This window comes from Lutzomyia longipalpis, chromosome 3 (genome assembly GCF_024334085.1).
Source record: "Lutzomyia longipalpis isolate SR_M1_2022 chromosome 3, ASM2433408v1".
In the NCBI taxonomy this organism is placed as follows: domain Eukaryota; kingdom Metazoa; phylum Arthropoda; class Insecta; order Diptera; family Psychodidae; genus Lutzomyia; species Lutzomyia longipalpis.
This window is the reverse complement of record NC_074709.1, coordinates 19,665,906-19,681,844: the sequence shown is the minus strand read 5'-3', so window position 1 is coordinate 19,681,844 and position 15,939 is coordinate 19,665,906. Positions and strand designations below refer to the sequence as shown.

Here is a 15,939-nt window from a genome sequence, read left to right as displayed (position 1 = left end):
TGATAACACACCTTTTGCTTGATAAAAGAATGATACTGAAGTTTTCATATAAAGATCTTTGATAAACTGTGTTAATTTATGTTGTAAATTTAATTGCAGTGCAATCACCTCAATTGCCTAAAAGCTTTCTTTAACACCCAAAAAAAACTGAACGAAATAATTCCTATCACTTATTATTTGTTTATTGAGCATAATGACTTTTGGAAATTTCAAATAATCTTTAAGACTGGCTATGTCGGTATTACAAAAACTTGGTATAGGAATTACTCATTTCACAGACTTTGGCGTTTATATTCAATTTTCAATAAATATCATTCATTTGCTGTTGAACCGTCGTGTTGAGTTTGTGACAAAAAGGTGCAAAAACGTTAAGAACTTTTTCAAATGTCGTTTACCAATAAAAGCGCATTAGTTACGGGAGGAGCTGGAGTAATTGGCCGAACTATTTGTGAGGAGCTTCTTAAGAATGGCGTAACTAATCTCGCAGCAATCGATATAAGCCCTGATGAGCCTGCTGTTGTGGTTCAATGGAGGAAAAGCTTCCCAAAAGCTTCAATTCGTTACTTCCAAGTGGATGTGAGATCGCAGGAAGAATTGGAGAAATGTTATGCGGATTTTACGAAGGATATCCCAAGTCTCGACGTTGTTGTCAACTGTGCAGGAATCTTGGATGAAAATCAGTTTAGGAAGACGATAGAAGTAAATCTCTTAGGCGTCATTGCATCAACTATGCTCGCGATGGAGTACATGAGGAAGGACAAAGATCACGGGAAAGGTGGAATAATTCTCAATATTTCTTCTACCTCTGGGTTGTGGTCAATGAGCATTCTTCCATTTTACTGCGCTGCAGCGCACGGCATTGTCGCCTTCACGCGATCTCTCAGTCACGATCGGGAATATCTTGGAATTAAATTCATCGTCATGTGTCCAGCTAGCACACAATCACCGCTCTATGACAAATTGAAGGATGGAACAGGCTTCTTTATGACAACACAAGAGAAACTTGACGCTATCACTTTCGACAATCCTGCCCAAAGGTAAGATATTGAAGATTTATCAAAACTCTTTCACTGCTAACATTTTAATTTTCTTTTTCAGTCCCACGGAATTGGTCAGAGAAATAATGAAAATTATTCAAGAAGCCAAGAGTGGAAGTGTCTGGGTTGTAGAGCAAGGAAAACCAACAAACGTTGATTTACCTGCAATTGAATTTTAATTATTCTTTTTAAAGAAATGCCTTTTTTTTGTAGTAAATATTCTGACATATTCTGTATCTAGTTTTTGTTAGATCCATTGAAATTTAAATAAAAAATATTGATTTGTTTTAAATCACCATACGTTAGTTTTTCTCGAACGTCTCATATTTTCAATAACTAATTTAAATGGAAAAGCGGGAAAAGCTATTTGTTTCCAATTCGCTCTGTTGATAACACACCTTTTGCTTGATAAAGCAATGAATAAACTGAAGTTTTCATAATAAAGTTCTTTAATAAACTGTGTTTATTTATGTTGTAAATTTAATTGCAGTGCAATCACCGCAATTGCCTAAAAGCTTTCTTTATCAATCAAAAAAATTGAATGAAATAATTCCTATCACATTATTTGTTTATTGAGCATAATGACTTTTGGAAATTTCTGGCTATGCCGGCATTACACAAGCTTCGTATACACATTTGACACCCAAGGAGCACGCCGGCGACTCTAGCCATTTTGGATAACCATACACCTATCCATATGGTGTCAACTCACGGAGTGTGCACGACTGAAGTACAATTTCTAATATTTTGAAGAATTAAAAATATTTGGCAATTTTTTTTTATTAGTTTTAGTTAATATATGATGGAGCAGATGTATTCAGAGTAAAATAATTGTAAAATAGATAAAATTAACAAAATCAGTCGTGATCAGTCTGCTCCTCGCCTCAATTTTGGTGCCAACATAGAGTCGTGGCTACGCGTGAATTTTGGTTCCAACAAAAATCGGAGTTTACGCCTAAATTTTGGTACCAACACAGAGTCGTGGCTACGCCTAAATTTTGGTACCAACACAGAGTCGTAGCTACGCCTCAATTTTGGTACCAACACAGAGTCGTGGCTACCCGTGAATTTTGGGTCCAACAAAAATCGGAGTTTATGCCTCAATTTTGGTGCCAACACAGAGTCGTGGCTACGCGTGAATTTTGGATCCAAAAAATTTAGAGATTACGGCTCAACGTTGGTTCCAAAATACAGGCGTGGCACGCGTGAATTTTGGTTTTAAAATATCAGAACACGTGGTTTTATAATAATCATAAAATATTCAAATCATTTTCAGAGTATTAATCCATAATTAATATTTTATTGATAGTTTTCTAAATTTATGTTAAAATTTAATCAAATTATGAATTTATAATGTGTTTTAAAATAATTTTTTTTGTCTTAACCTATTCTTGGATGTATCCGGGAAGATGTTCTCCGGACAAGCTACGGACTGTAAACAATCCGAAATCTTTGATAAATTACAATTTTTCGCAAAAGATAGACAAAAGAAATCATTGAAACATATTTTAAGGATTAAATTGAGTATCATTGAACATAATTTTATGCTCTTTTTGGTACCAAAATCGCTATTTATTAAGATTTTCTTGCCGTGCTCTTTGGGCAGACTTTAACACTAAAAACCTGAAAAGACAATATTCTTAAAATTTTTTATAACCCTTTCGGGTTACTTTTTGTCTTTTTTTATTACTGAATTTTATTATTAATATTTCATATTACTTTGTAAAATTAAGTAATATGAAAGTTGTGGATACTTTACGATAAAACTAAATAAACAAAAATTATATTTTGTTTACCTATTTGAATTCTATTTTTAACTCAAAGTTTTACGTGTTCTTTTCATTAATTTCTGTGACGTTTCATTAATATAAAACAGACAATTAAACTAATTTCTTAAATAACGTCAATACAAAGTCTATCAATACACAGAACGCAAAATCGATCCACATCAATGCCATGTAAAGTTTGCATTTTGCATGGCATTGATGTGGATCGATTTTGCGTTCTAATTTCTTAAACGTCTTACAATAAAACACATAAAAGTACAAAATATCTGTGGTCCCCCAGAGACCCCCTAGTACAGCATGTGAGCCTGGCAGACGGAGGGAAGAAATTTATACCAATGAAACCAATTACCTGAGCTTTATTACATTGTTTTTGAGCCATTTATATGCAATTTTCAATAAATATCATTCATTTGCTGTTGAACCGTCTCGTGTTGAGTTTGTGACAAAAAGGTGATAAAACGTTAGGAACTTTTTGAAATGTCGTTTGCCAATAAAAGTGCTTTAGTTACGGGAGGAACTGGAGCCATTGGTGGAGCTATTTGTGAGGAACTTCTCAAGAATGGTGTATCGTATTTAGCAGCTTTAGATATAAGCTCCAATGAGCCTCCTATTGTAGCTCAATGGAGGAAAAGCTTCCCAAAAGCTTCAATTCGTTACTTTCAAGTAGACGTTAGTTCTCGGAAGCAACTAAAGAAGTGTTATACAGATTTCACAAAGAACATCCCAAGTCTTGACATTGTCATCAACTGCGCGGGAATTGTTGATGAGAATAATTTTAGAAGAACAATTGAAATTAATCTCTATGGAGTTATGGGGTCAACTATGCTTGCAATGGATTACATGAGAAAGGACCAAGGTCACGGTAAAGGTGGAATAATTCTCAATGTTTCCTCTGTAGCTGGGCTTACGCCCATGAGCATGATTCCATTTTATTGCGCTTCTAAACATGCCATCATCGCCTTCACGAGAGCTCTCAGCCATGATCGGGAGTATCTTGGAATTAAATTCCTGCTTCTCTGTCCTGGTGGAACACAATCGCAACTCTATGATATTCTCAAAGATGGAACAGGATTCTTTATGACAACGCAAGAAAAAATTGATGCCCTCAGAAATAAGTTTCCTACCCAAAGGTAAATTTTGATTTTTCTAACAAAAAAATTCTCTTAGAGCAGTAAATTAACTTTTTCTTTCAGTCCAGCGGAAGTGGCTAAAGAAACAATCAAATTGATGCAAGAAGGCAAGAGTGGGAGTGTCTGGGTTGTAAATGAAGGAAAAACAACAGAAGTTAATTTGCCTGCAATTGTGTTGTAATTGTTTTGCTCAAGGAAGTAGATTTTCTTGTAGAGTAGCTGTGTTTATTCAGTTAACGTATTACTTTGTAAAATTAAGTTTGAAATAAAACTGTAAAAAAAAACTTAAGAAAAATATTTATTTTTACTTATATTTAATTATGGTGCCGCATGGGGGCTATGTGAACAACTCCCCCAGTAACCTCTGATCATAAGTCTCACAGCCAATTTGCACGCGTCTGCACTCTGCGAAGGCCAAGCTCAGTCTACCCCGTAGCACGTTCTGTCATAAAAAGTGTGTGGCCGAAAAGTTTTCGAATAAATTTTTTAAACTTTCTGCTTATTTTTGTAGCCCTTTCAGCAATATAAAATCCGTCCTTATACAAAAGTTTGAACTAACCTGGCAATTTTGTGTTTGGTCTGATAAGCCAATATTTGCACAAAAAACACTGATAAAATGCAAATAGTATAAGTAGATAATGTACACATATATAAAAATAATCAGTGCTTCATTATATAATCTTTATGGCTCTGAAGAAATTCCCAAAAATATCACTCATTTAGATGTTCCGCGTATGTTGAGCAGATAGTCTGAGACAGAAAGGGTGCTAAAGAGTTAAGAACTGTTTGCATAATGTCCTTTGTCAATAAAAGTGCATTAGTTACGGGAGGAACTGGAGCCATTGGTGGAGCTATTTGTGAGGAACTTCTCAAGAATGGTGTAACAAATCTCGCAGCAATCGATATCAGCTCTGATGAGCCTGCTGTTGTGGCTCAATGGAGGGAAAGCTTCCCAAAAGCTTCAATTCGTTACTTTAAAGTGGATGTGAGATCGCAGGATGAATTGGAGAAATGTTATGCGGATTTTACGAAGGATATCCAAAGTCTTGACGTTGTTGTCAACTGTGCAGGAATTTTGGATGAAGATCAGTTCAGGAAGACGATAGAAGTAAATCTCTTAGGCGTCATTGCATCCACTATGCTAGCGATGGAGTACATGAGGAAGGACAAAGGTCACGGGAAAGGTGGAATAATTCTCAATGTTTCCTCCGTGGCTGGTTTAGAGCCAATGAGTACGGTTCCTTTTTACTGCGCTGCAAAGCACGGCATTGTCGCCTTCACACGATCCCTCAATCATGATCGTGAATTTCTTGGAATTAAGTTCTTCGTTCTTTGTCCAGCGGGAACACAATCGCAAATCTATGATCAGTTCAAAGATGGAAGAGGCTTCTTCATGGCAACTAAAGAAAAACTTGACGCCCTCAAAACTGGTCATCCTGTTCAAAGGTTTTTATTTAAAGATTTTTCTAAAAACTCATTTGTAATATTTTTTTCTTTCAGTGCCTCTGAAGTCGGCAAGGCCACGATGAAAATTATGCTGGAGGGAAAGAGCGGAAGTGTCTGGGTTACAGATCTAGGAAAAGTAACAGAAATTAATTTACCTGCAGTCAGATTTTAGATAGCATTTCTTAACTGTAATTAGTCTTTTGCATTTTCTTTGAAAGGAGATTTTTTTTATTAAATAAATACTTAACAATAAAATGCTCAAGTTTTTCTTAATTTTCACGAAGTCTAACCTTGCCTAGAAAAGATAGTTCTGAGTCTATAATCTTGATACAAACTAATTAACGAAGCAAAAAGTGGAAGCGTTTGGTTGATCAAGGACAACAGGCTTACAGAACAAAATCTACCCAAGATAGAATTCTAGAAGAATTTTCGTTCTTTAAAATTTTGTATTCAACATAAAATGAAAAAAAATTAATAAATAGGAAAAATTCTTTCTAATAAACATTTATGAAAAGAATATTTTAGTTTTCATGTTGAACAGAAATGTCCCTTTTAAATCCTTAAAAAGCCTTAAAATTTTTAAAAAGAATTATATTTGATTCTTGTAAAATCTGTAAAATCAAATGTAAAAAGCCGAACATAGAGCATGTTTCCCTAATTTTCGCCAAGTTATTGCACACATATTACAATCTCAAAAGGAAATAAATAAATTCATATTTATTTTATTATGTTTAAAATAAAATAAAAACAACGTTGTATTTATTTTATTATAAAATTTATCAAAATATAAGGAGTGCAATATACTGTCTTGATGATACTTAATTGTGAATGAAATTTACATAAATTTTTATGAAGTCAGCTACCTTATCATTATGTCGTGTCATACGAAATTTAATTGGAGTATTTTTATTAAATAAACACTTTAATAATATATTTAATTGATAAACCATAATATAATATAAAATATTATTAATATACATAGGTACATATATAGTGATCAATGTGTTCATTATAAATGCAGGCTGCACTGCAGTCAGTTTGCATTTAATTTTTGAACCATAAACTTGTGGAAAATGCTGAATTGCAAAAGTGCATTAGTTACGGGAGGTACTGGAGCAATCGGTGGAGCTATTTGTGAGGAACTTCTCAAGAATGGTGTAACAAATCTCGCAGCCATCGATATTAGCCCGGAAGAACCTGCAGTTGTGGCTAAATGGCGGAAAAGCTTCCCAGAAGCTTCAATTCGTTACTTCCAAGTGGATGTGAGCTCAGAGAAAGAACTATTGAAGTGCTATGCTAACTTTACAAAGGACATCTCCAGCTTAGACGTGGTTGTCAACTGCGCTGGGGTATTCAATGAATAAACACCCAAAAAGGTCGTTGATGTAAATCTAACTGGAGTTATTTTGTCCTCAATTATTGCAATTGAGTACATGAGAAAGGACACCGGACTAGGAAAAGGTGGTGTGATCCTGAATATTGCTTCAACTACTGGCCTGGATCTCTTCAGCACCCTCCCAACTTACACCGCCACTAAGCACGGGGTCATAGCCTTTACTCGTTCAGTGTCTCACGACCGGGACTATCTTGGAATTAAATTTTTGACCCTCTGCCCAGGATGCACCGATACGAAACTCTATGCCAACGTTTTCAAATTTAGTTTTTTAACAACAAAAGAAAAGGATTCAACTCACTCGAACAATTTTGCAGTACAGAGGTAATTTTAGAAGCTTCATTATCAAACGCACACAGTTTGAAAATTTTTCACTCATCTTGTTTCAGCCCTGAAGTCGTTGGAAAAGCATCCATTGAGTATATTTTGGAGGGGAAGACCGGAAGTGTTTGGATTATTGAAGACAATGAAATTCAGGAGGCTCCAGTAACTACAATAAGATTCTAAATTAGTTAGAATGTCCTCATTAAAAATTCCATTTGTCATAAAGAAATCAATTTAGAAAGTTTTGAATAAATTAATAAAATTTCAAAACCACGCCTACATGAGAATTTGTTTTGCCAATTCTTCTGCGTATGCTTTAATGGTTTTTTCATAAGTTGTGTAAAAACTAATAGTCTTCTTAAATCTTCAGTGATCTTTTAGGAACAAAAAAAACTAAGCAGAAAGAATTTTTCACAAATTCATCATTTATAATCAAAGATCGAAACATTTCAGAAAAAAATCTTTTATCTAAATAAATAAAAATTGCAAAACATTTCATATCAAGTTTATTACTTATATGTTGAATTACATTATTATTAACAACCCCAAAACATTGAAAACGAAATAATCTCTTAATATTATGCTCAATTAGTAAGACTCTTTTGGGAGCGATTAATTGCCTTATCATTATGTTATAAAAAATTCAATGTCATCAAGAATTTGCTTGAACTTGACTAATATCAAGACGACTTACATGATGGACTAACAGTCAGTTTGAATTGCTTTCTTGAGCCACAAGGTTGTGCAAAATGTCTCTAAATGGCAAAAGTGCTCTCATTACTGGAGCTACGGGAGCAATTGGTGAATCCATTTGCGTGGAACTTCTCAAAAATGGAGTAACTCATCTTGCAGCCATTGACATTAGCTCTGTGGAGCCTGTAGTTGTGGCCAAGTGGAGGAAAAATTATCCAGAAGCCTCAATTCGTTACTTCCAAGTTGATGTGAGTTCGCAAGAAGAACTCGAAAAGTGCTTTAAGGACTTCACGAAAAATCTCAGGAGTTTGGACATCGTTGTCAACTGTGCTGGAATTTTCAATGAAAATATCCCCAAAACTGTCATTGATGTCAATTTAACTGGAGTCATTTTATCCTCAATCATTGCGATTGAGTACATGAGAAAGGACACAGGACGAGGAATGGGTGGAGTTGTTCTAAACATCGCATCAATTGCTGGTCTCAATGCATGTAGCACAGCCCCTACATATTCAGCAACCAAGCACGCAGTCGTGGCTTATACTCGTGCCTTAGCTCACGAAAGAGATTACCTTGGAATTAAATTCTTAACTCTCTGCCCAGGATGTACTGATACGAAACTATTTGCCAACGTTTTCGAATTTGGGTTTCTTACGTCGAAAGAAAAGGATTCAAGTCTCTTGAATAGTTATGGAGTTCAAAGGTAATTTATAAATTTCATTATTAGCTGAATTTTTATTTATTTTTGCAATTTTTCCAGTCCTGAGGCTGTTGGAAAAGCATCAGTGAAGTATATTCTGGAGGGAAAAACAGGAAGTGTTTGGATTATTGAAGACAATGAAATTCAGGAAGCTCCAGTTCCTGAAATAAAATTCTAAATCATTTTGTTCTTGTCTTAATTAAATAAATAATACGTACGCCTAAATGATCTTCTCTTTTTATAAAAGTTCCATAAAAATAAATTCAAAAGTTGACAAATAGAACAACTTAAAGTGCAGTGAAAACACTACTAAGAGGACCTATTCACAGCGGATTAATACATCATCTGGGATGTTCTTTGAAGCACAATGAAGGGACATTGCGCGAGGAGAATGTCGCAGTGAAAGGGGGAAGGTTTGAGAGTGGAAAAAAGGGCTAAACATAACAAGCAATAAAAGCTTCAAGCTTTTTTTCCCATTGAACTTTTCATTCAGTTGAATTGGTACCATATACCTTCCCATGTTGCTCGTAATACTCAAGTGTTTTTGCTGGCGGTATGTTTTGTGTTGAAAACAAGACCACAATAATACGTTAGCTGTAATATATAGTTGCAGCCTCATAAACTATGATTGATTGTGAACTTGTGCCGTTGACACTTTTGAAAAATGACCAACACTGTGCTCGAGGGCAAATATTTGTTGAATTTTCCGAGTGTGGTGGGTACCACGCAGGCAGAGATGAGTGTTGGTTTGCGAAAATGTTCATCTCTCATTTTCTCATGTTGATGATAGTGTTTTAGGGTGAAAAATTTCATACATACAAAACATATATGTACATTTTCCCACTGATTATTTTTGAACATATATGACGTGTTTTGGGGGAAATGGAAAAAAAGGAACATGCCCATAAATGGAAATTACCGTGAATTGACCCAAAAATAGCAATTTTTGCATCCAATAATGGAGTAATTAAATGTGTTTTTTTCTGTTACAATGTTCCCACAAACAAAATGTACAGAATAATAATTAAAAATTACATTAAAATAGCATTTATTGTGACTAATTTCCTATGCATTCACCCATTCAGCGAGTTATCACGTGAATTGCATGGCCTTTGGCTTATGTTGTGCACAAGAATAAAAGAGCACAAAAAGGGGTTGTTCCCTTTACATACATAACGACCATAAAATGACAAAGCTCTTTTTTTTGCAATTTTTATGCACAGGGCTCACTATTGTTCAGCAATTTAATTAATTTCACCATAAAGCCAGTTAATCAAATATCAATAGAAATGGTTTAAAAAAAAATGTTTGCCTCGGAAAATTGCACGAAAAAATATTTTTTTCTCCCTCCTACTTCATATAAATTTCATTGGAATTAAAGTTTGCAAAAGTACACTCCAATATCCATTCGCATCCACTTGTATGAGCCATGTTAGCTCCTTTGCATAACCCATAAAAAAGCATAAAATATAAGGATGATTCTAATGCAAGTACATACGGACTAAATGAAGGAGGAGCCCCATGTTTGGGGGTAAAAATTGTGAAACAGTAAAAGTGGCCAATAAAACGAAATATTCATCATCATTGAAAGTGCCATCAAATTTTATTGCTTGCGACAAATGCTTGAGAATTTTGCATGTAATATGTGGGAGAAAAAAAATGTCTTTCAATATTCAACCCACCCACTCACTCCCCCTTACAAAAGGCACCCCCCTTTCATTCCTTATATATGTGTCATGATCTCATGAAAATGTTACCTTCACCCCGCTCTGCCAGTTGGTGTCTTTTCCATACAATATTTTATAGTGTCTCTGCCGTTTATCAATAACACGCTTCATAACATATCCACAAAATGATCATCTTCGTATACCTCGCCGGCACATATCTCACATTCCGGTGATGATGGGGGTGGAAGAGAGTGGTGAGACAGGAGAGGAGAACTTTGGGGACATTCTCACATGTGAAATATATGTCGAAGAGCGGTGGTGGTGAAAGAGCCAAAAGGGACTCTTGCACCTTCATTCATTCGCACAGTGATGTCATAATTCAAAAGTTTATCACTCAAATGTACAAAAAAACATACGTGATGTGTATGAAACATTTTATCTCTTTTTGTCGTCCTCTCTCTACCCTTGTACGTACAATGTTCTCCGCACTGAACTTTCATCTCTCAACACTCACCCAATTTGGAATGTTGCACCCCTAGTATATAGTGGGAAATACCAAAGCAAAGGGGTCTGTCAAATTATAAATTGAGGTACTTTTTATTTTTTAACCTCTAGGCCGCCAAGCGGGGTCGTTGAACGACCCCAGCCCTATATTTCGTGCTATAACTTAATAAATATAAAAGATACCATTCCCATCTTTTGGAAATAAGTTCTTTGGTTATCTGAGGAGGTTGTGTAAAAATTTCAGCTCAATCCGTCCACCACAAGAAAAGTTATTAAGGAAAATGTAGAAGAAGGGAATTCAAAAATTGGTGTAACGGCCATGCTGCGGAAAATTTCTTAGAATGAAGTTAGTCACATCATAAATCATATGGTTGAAGGGGGTTGAAGGGTTGTGTTTACTTTCTCACTTTACCATCTCAGTGTCAGAATTATCGCGAATAAGTAACATAAACAACATAAAACATAATTAGAAGCATATAAATGTGCAAAACAATAAAGAATATTCGAGAAATATTGCCATTTATCACGGTGCGGGAAGTGAGGGGAATGTGGGGAAGTAGTGAAAAAAAATAGCAGTTGCGGTCAACTTCGTGGCAAATTTCTCACGAAGAAAGTGTGAAAAAGGAGTGAAAAATGTTTTTCCCTAATATCTTCTTCTGCGTGTTTCCGGGTGGCGAATTTGTGATGCAAGGGGCAAGAGGACTATATAAGGAGTCTAAAGGTAGTGACCCGACAGTTCCCGGTTTTATAGTTTATGAGAAAATCGACTTCCTTCTTGGGGTCGTTCAACGACCCCACCTTGGCGCTCTAAGGAAGCTCCAAGGTCTTGGCGGCCAGCAGGTTAATATTTTTACTATAAAGTTAATCGCTTTTCTGACGTTGACATTTAAATATCGCGCTTAAATTCAAAACTTACAGGTGCCCTCGGAGTAATTGTAAGCAAAATACTTATAGTTGATGCCATGAACAACTGCGACGAAACTCTCCGTCGTTTGTATCAGCACTTGTAGTAAAGACTATTCAATGGTCTTTACTACAAGTGCTGATACAAGCGACGTCTCTTCTCGGTCATCTACAATTTTTTAATTACTGCTACCCTCCCTGAGGGGTATTATATTACTCTCCGAGTGCTGGGTTGCTGTAGTTCTTATGGGCCACCCAGCACTCGGTGAGTTACATAATACCCCCTTTGTTTTCGCAGCATCAAGTGAACGATCCTTCTCGAGCCTTTGACGTTTAAAATCATACCTTCGGAGCCAGATGGCGGAATATAGATTAAACGGATTAACGCTCCTTAACACCTACGGTGAGCGAGCCACAAAAGACCAATGCTGTGGCAACTCGCGAGGGAAAGAAAGCTGATGAGGACTCAGGCTGAGAGATACAGTACGACAAAAAACAAAAATTAAAATTAACCACAAGGAAGTGTCGTCTTAAATCTCATTGAGAGGTACCTACAGGAAAAGTAGGTATTAAAATTAAAATGGCGGCACAACAACTCCACAACATTCTATCAATTAACTGGTGAGATCTATGCATCCCAATCACCAGCAGTCCTTCAGAGAAGATTTTTTTCTGTCGCAGGTGCGCTGATTGGAGTGAGATGGAGCCGATTGTCCCCTGACAAAGTGAAAAAATATTATTTATACACGACAATAACAAAATACATAGCGTGCGAGAAACATTTAAAATCTGCCTTTGTGTAGGGTTCATAATCAATTTTTCCGAAAGTGTCCAAAACACGAGGAGAGTCGAATACCCTGTATATGTGTTTGTGTTTTGTGTGGGTATTAAGGGATGGCGTATTTTTTTCAAAATTATTTTTAAGCCATCGAGACAGGAGTTTCCCACAGAATTCATTGTGAGACCAGGAGAGTCTCAATCAGTGTATTTAGTCAGGATATTCTTCCCGGAATTTCTCTTCATCTCATTCATCAATCTCCCCACGCACCGGATACAACACCGCCAGCCCGTGCAATTTGGCCGCACAGTTGATTTTTTATTATTATTAAGTTGATAGTGCCGTGAATCCCTCAAAGCTTAATTTTTACGCATTTTAAATACCCACTTGAGGAACATTTAACACATTAATTCGTGCATATCATCCGCAGGTATTTCACCTAATAGCTCTAATTATTATTTTTGCCTTTTTGAGCAGCTAAAATCGAAACAGGAGCAACTAGTCGTAGTTTTGGTCTCCCGAACTATTTTTTGTGATCCTACTTACCCCAATTTATGGATTTTAATTGTTTTATCAAGCTTCAAGAAATATTATTAAGAAAAAAAAACACCAAAAAAATAAAAGTTCAAAAAAGGCATTCATTCACCGCAATGACATACCCCTTTGCGAAAAAATTCGAAAAGCTCCAAAAGCCCTTTTCCGCTTCCTTCGATACAAATATATTATATGGAATTGTGATGTATTCAAAGTGACTCTCATCGTCATTCTTATCCATGGTATCCCAATAAATAATATCTGTGAGAGAGCATGAATGGTGGCGCGGGGGCAATGTGAGAAAATCATAACATCAATGGGGTGAATGAAGATATCAAGTGGATAAGAGGAAATCCTTTTGAAAGCTCACACCGTGGTATTATTTCGCCCAATGAGAAGATAAAGTTGTTTGCATATTTGGTGGAGCCTCTTTTTTTCCCCTCACTCATCTCCACCGCGAAATGCAATGGGAAAATTTTTTGGCACAAAACCAACAAACGATAGAATTTTTCAATGGGGGTCGAAGAGGGTCTTATTGATTTGCAACAAAGTGGGGGGAAGAGGTTGCAATAAATAAAAAGAAAATAATGCAACGACCTCGCGTCTCATATTTTACACATCATAAATAAATTCCTCATATAATGTATCGCTCTCTGTGAAATAAATATTGCATAGACAGGGAGAGAAATCTGCAAAATAAATGTGTATATGGTGCTTTTTCTCCTGCCAGCCCTCATGATCAACCCCGAAGAGGGTTGCCGAGGGGCGGGGGGAGCAAAATGTCCATATGGAAGGAGATATGGTGGAGGCTTGCATGAGGAGACTTACATGGAATGAAAATTTAAATTATAGATTGCAATTTCATGGTATGAAAACACAAAATACACCAAATTGCACACAATTTTATCTCACAATGGTGTGCTGAAGAGAAATGAGATGTGATATTTTGCCTCTGTGTATCATTCTGAAAAATATCACCACCACCCAGGATGTACATAATTTTCTGGAAAATTCAATTTTCCCTCTTCTCTCTGCTCACCCAAGCAATACAATTACATTTTTATACAAATTGTGTAAAAGTCTTGTCGATAGATTGAAAAATAAAAAGAGGAACCCGCTATCCAACCAAAGATTCAGTTGGAAGGAGGAAAAATTCGCGAAGCCTTCATCGCTATAAAATGGAAAACTTTTGGGTTAAGACTCTTGAATGCAAAATTATTGTAGATTTTTCTTCATTTTTTTAAGATTCTTTATCATGATGAATTTCTCTGTAAAATGAGTTTTTGAATTCTCCAGAGGAGAGAAAGTTTCATTTTCTGCCAGATATTGTATTTTGAATTAACCGCTAGATGTCTCATCATTATTTGGTAGCCCTCTGGTGAGTAAATTATATTAAGTACAGACTCGTATCCTTCAATATCTTAACGATCTTAACAGTCCAGCTAACTTTCTAATAAATTTGATTTTTAAAATAAATGAATTTTTAATAAAATGTGTCGCCAACATTTAGACGCCCTCTATTGAGAAAAATTTAATTCAGTGCAAAACCATTCAGTGACTTCAGTATCTTCTTTACGAAATAGTCAAATTATTATCAACCTGGATTTGAAAGCGTATTTAATTTAAATAATTAAATAAATGAATAAACATGAGTGAATAATGTATTGCTATTTTTTAAACGCCATCTAGCGAGAGAATACTATTCAGCACAGACTCAAACACTTTCACAAAACAGCTTAATTTTTCTCAATCTGACTGATTTTTAGAAGGCTTATATTTCAAAGGAATATCCAAAAATTAGTTTATTGCCCACATCATCATCCCATGTCTTTAAAAATGAGTTAAAATGAATAAATAAAAGAAAAAAAGTATTTAGCATAGACTCAAACCCTTCAGTAATACCAAAACTCATAGCTTAAATCGTAAAAATTTCAAATAAATCAATACAAAAAGGTGAAATTTAAACCATTCCCTCCCCTACAAGTTCTACTATAAACCTCAATCACGATTACTAATCCAAATGATTATGGCGCTAAAATAGTGGATTCCAGCTGGCCTCATCCACGGTGTCCATTTATGAGTTACAAAATGAATGCTTGCGCGTCCATGGGGCAAAAATCTGCGTGATATATGGTGGAATTCCCACTACAACTGCAAAATTCACAAGCTGGGCAAAACCATGCGGGAATTGCGGAGGGCGATAGATGGCAAAAAAGGAGTGAACGTGAATGTCCATGGAAAATGGCGGGTGGAGAACTTTAAATTTAGATTTGTGTTTCACAGCACAATCTCATTCCACGTGGCCGTAAATCTCAGCATCTGGCCGCGTCCAGGAATACCCCCCATTGCCCCACCCACACCCCTCGCAGAGCAGCATCGAGCCACCCCATATACGAGCGGGGAAATTCTAAACAACCCATAAACACCTCTGTCTCACCATGTTTCAATTCGGCACACTTGGAAAACCTTCCTCATTGGCCCATTTTCATGCTCATTGCGATAGTCTGGCCACTATCGGGTATGTAGCACTTTTTTTTCGTCTTCCCACCACCCCCTTTTGCTGTGGCGAACTTCAACACTTTTCAGGCAGAGGAGAATCAAGTATTTATGACCATTATAAAACCTCTGGTCGATTTTCAACTACAAATCGTTCGGATTTAAATCACTTTGCAGGAGGGAAAAAAGCATTTACAACACTGCTTTCTACTGGGGGGTGGGGGTGCTTCCACTATAGCCACCCATATGCTACGTTCAATTGCATCGCATATACATACACCCCCAGTTTCAATTGATACGCTCCGAGATTTTGCTCACAATTCACCCAATAGTGTCGTCGAAGCAAATTATTTAGAAGGAAAATTGAATGAAAAGTTTGAAATTGCAAATTATTAAAAAAAAAAAACATTAAATGGACATTTTCATAAAGAGAATAAGTTAGTTTTGTAAAGGAGTTTATTCGTTTCTATATGGTCTCATAATTCGAGGAAATAATCTGGATACGTAATATTGTGAAAATTCAATAATGAATTAGAAATCGACAAAA

At 35.9% G+C, this 15,939-nt stretch overlaps 5 protein-coding genes across 5 annotated transcripts; all 5 read left to right on the top strand.

Moving 5' to 3' along the window:
* Window positions 1–380: 380 nt before the first annotated feature.
* On the top strand, window positions 381–1,254 carry LOC129792508 (alcohol dehydrogenase 1-like). The gene is made up of 2 exons (XM_055831607.1): window positions 381–1,037; window positions 1,099–1,254. Exons 1-2 carry the CDS (start codon window positions 385–387, stop codon window positions 1,214–1,216), a joined length of 771 nt encoding a protein of 256 aa, XP_055687582.1. The 5' UTR covers window positions 381–384; the 3' UTR covers window positions 1,217–1,254.
* Window positions 1,255–3,249: 1,995 nt separating this feature from the next.
* Window positions 3,250–4,249, top strand: LOC129792507 (15-hydroxyprostaglandin dehydrogenase [NAD(+)]-like). The gene is made up of 2 exons (XM_055831605.1): window positions 3,250–3,954; window positions 4,018–4,249. Exons 1-2 carry the CDS (start codon window positions 3,302–3,304, stop codon window positions 4,133–4,135), a joined length of 771 nt encoding a protein of 256 aa, XP_055687580.1. The 5' UTR covers window positions 3,250–3,301; the 3' UTR covers window positions 4,136–4,249.
* Window positions 4,250–4,675: 426 nt separating this feature from the next.
* On the top strand, window positions 4,676–5,662 carry LOC129792506 (alcohol dehydrogenase 1-like). Its single transcript, XM_055831604.1, has 2 exons — window positions 4,676–5,400; window positions 5,455–5,662. The coding sequence occupies exons 1-2, from the start codon at window positions 4,748–4,750 to the stop codon at window positions 5,570–5,572; spliced, it is 771 nt and encodes a 256-aa protein (XP_055687579.1). The 5' UTR covers window positions 4,676–4,747; the 3' UTR covers window positions 5,573–5,662.
* Window positions 5,663–6,473: 811 nt separating this feature from the next.
* Window positions 6,474–7,300, top strand: LOC129792293 (alcohol dehydrogenase 1-like). The gene is given in 2 exon segments (XM_055831202.1): window positions 6,474–7,117; window positions 7,183–7,300. Coding segments are annotated over 2 exon segments (762 nt in total).
* A 528-nt stretch (window positions 7,301–7,828) lies between these two features.
* LOC129792505 (alcohol dehydrogenase 1-like) lies at window positions 7,829–8,735 on the top strand. The gene is made up of 2 exons (XM_055831603.1): window positions 7,829–8,513; window positions 8,571–8,735. The coding sequence occupies exons 1-2, from the start codon at window positions 7,867–7,869 to the stop codon at window positions 8,686–8,688; spliced, it is 765 nt and encodes a 254-aa protein (XP_055687578.1). The 5' UTR covers window positions 7,829–7,866; the 3' UTR covers window positions 8,689–8,735.
* Window positions 8,736–15,939: the final 7,204 nt, after the last annotated feature.

Excerpts from the sequence above, each read along its gene's own strand:
- LOC129792508 (XM_055831607.1), top strand. The coding sequence starts at position 385 with ATGTCGTTTACCAATAAAAGCGCATTAGTTACGGGAGGAGCTGGAGTA. Across the intron at positions 1,038-1,098 it reads TTCGACAATCCTGCCCAAAG|TCCCACGGAATTGGTCAGAG; the intron begins GTAAGATATTGA and ends TTTCTTTTTCAG.
- LOC129792506 (XM_055831604.1), top strand. The coding sequence starts at position 4,748 with ATGTCCTTTGTCAATAAAAGTGCATTAGTTACGGGAGGAACTGGAGCC. Across the intron at positions 5,401-5,454 it reads ACTGGTCATCCTGTTCAAAG|TGCCTCTGAAGTCGGCAAGG; the intron begins GTTTTTATTTAA and ends TTTTTCTTTCAG.
- LOC129792505 (XM_055831603.1), top strand. The coding sequence starts at position 7,867 with ATGTCTCTAAATGGCAAAAGTGCTCTCATTACTGGAGCTACGGGAGCA. Across the intron at positions 8,514-8,570 it reads AATAGTTATGGAGTTCAAAG|TCCTGAGGCTGTTGGAAAAG; the intron begins GTAATTTATAAA and ends CAATTTTTCCAG.
- LOC129792507 (XM_055831605.1), top strand. The coding sequence starts at position 3,302 with ATGTCGTTTGCCAATAAAAGTGCTTTAGTTACGGGAGGAACTGGAGCC. Across the intron at positions 3,955-4,017 it reads AATAAGTTTCCTACCCAAAG|TCCAGCGGAAGTGGCTAAAG; the intron begins GTAAATTTTGAT and ends TTTTTCTTTCAG.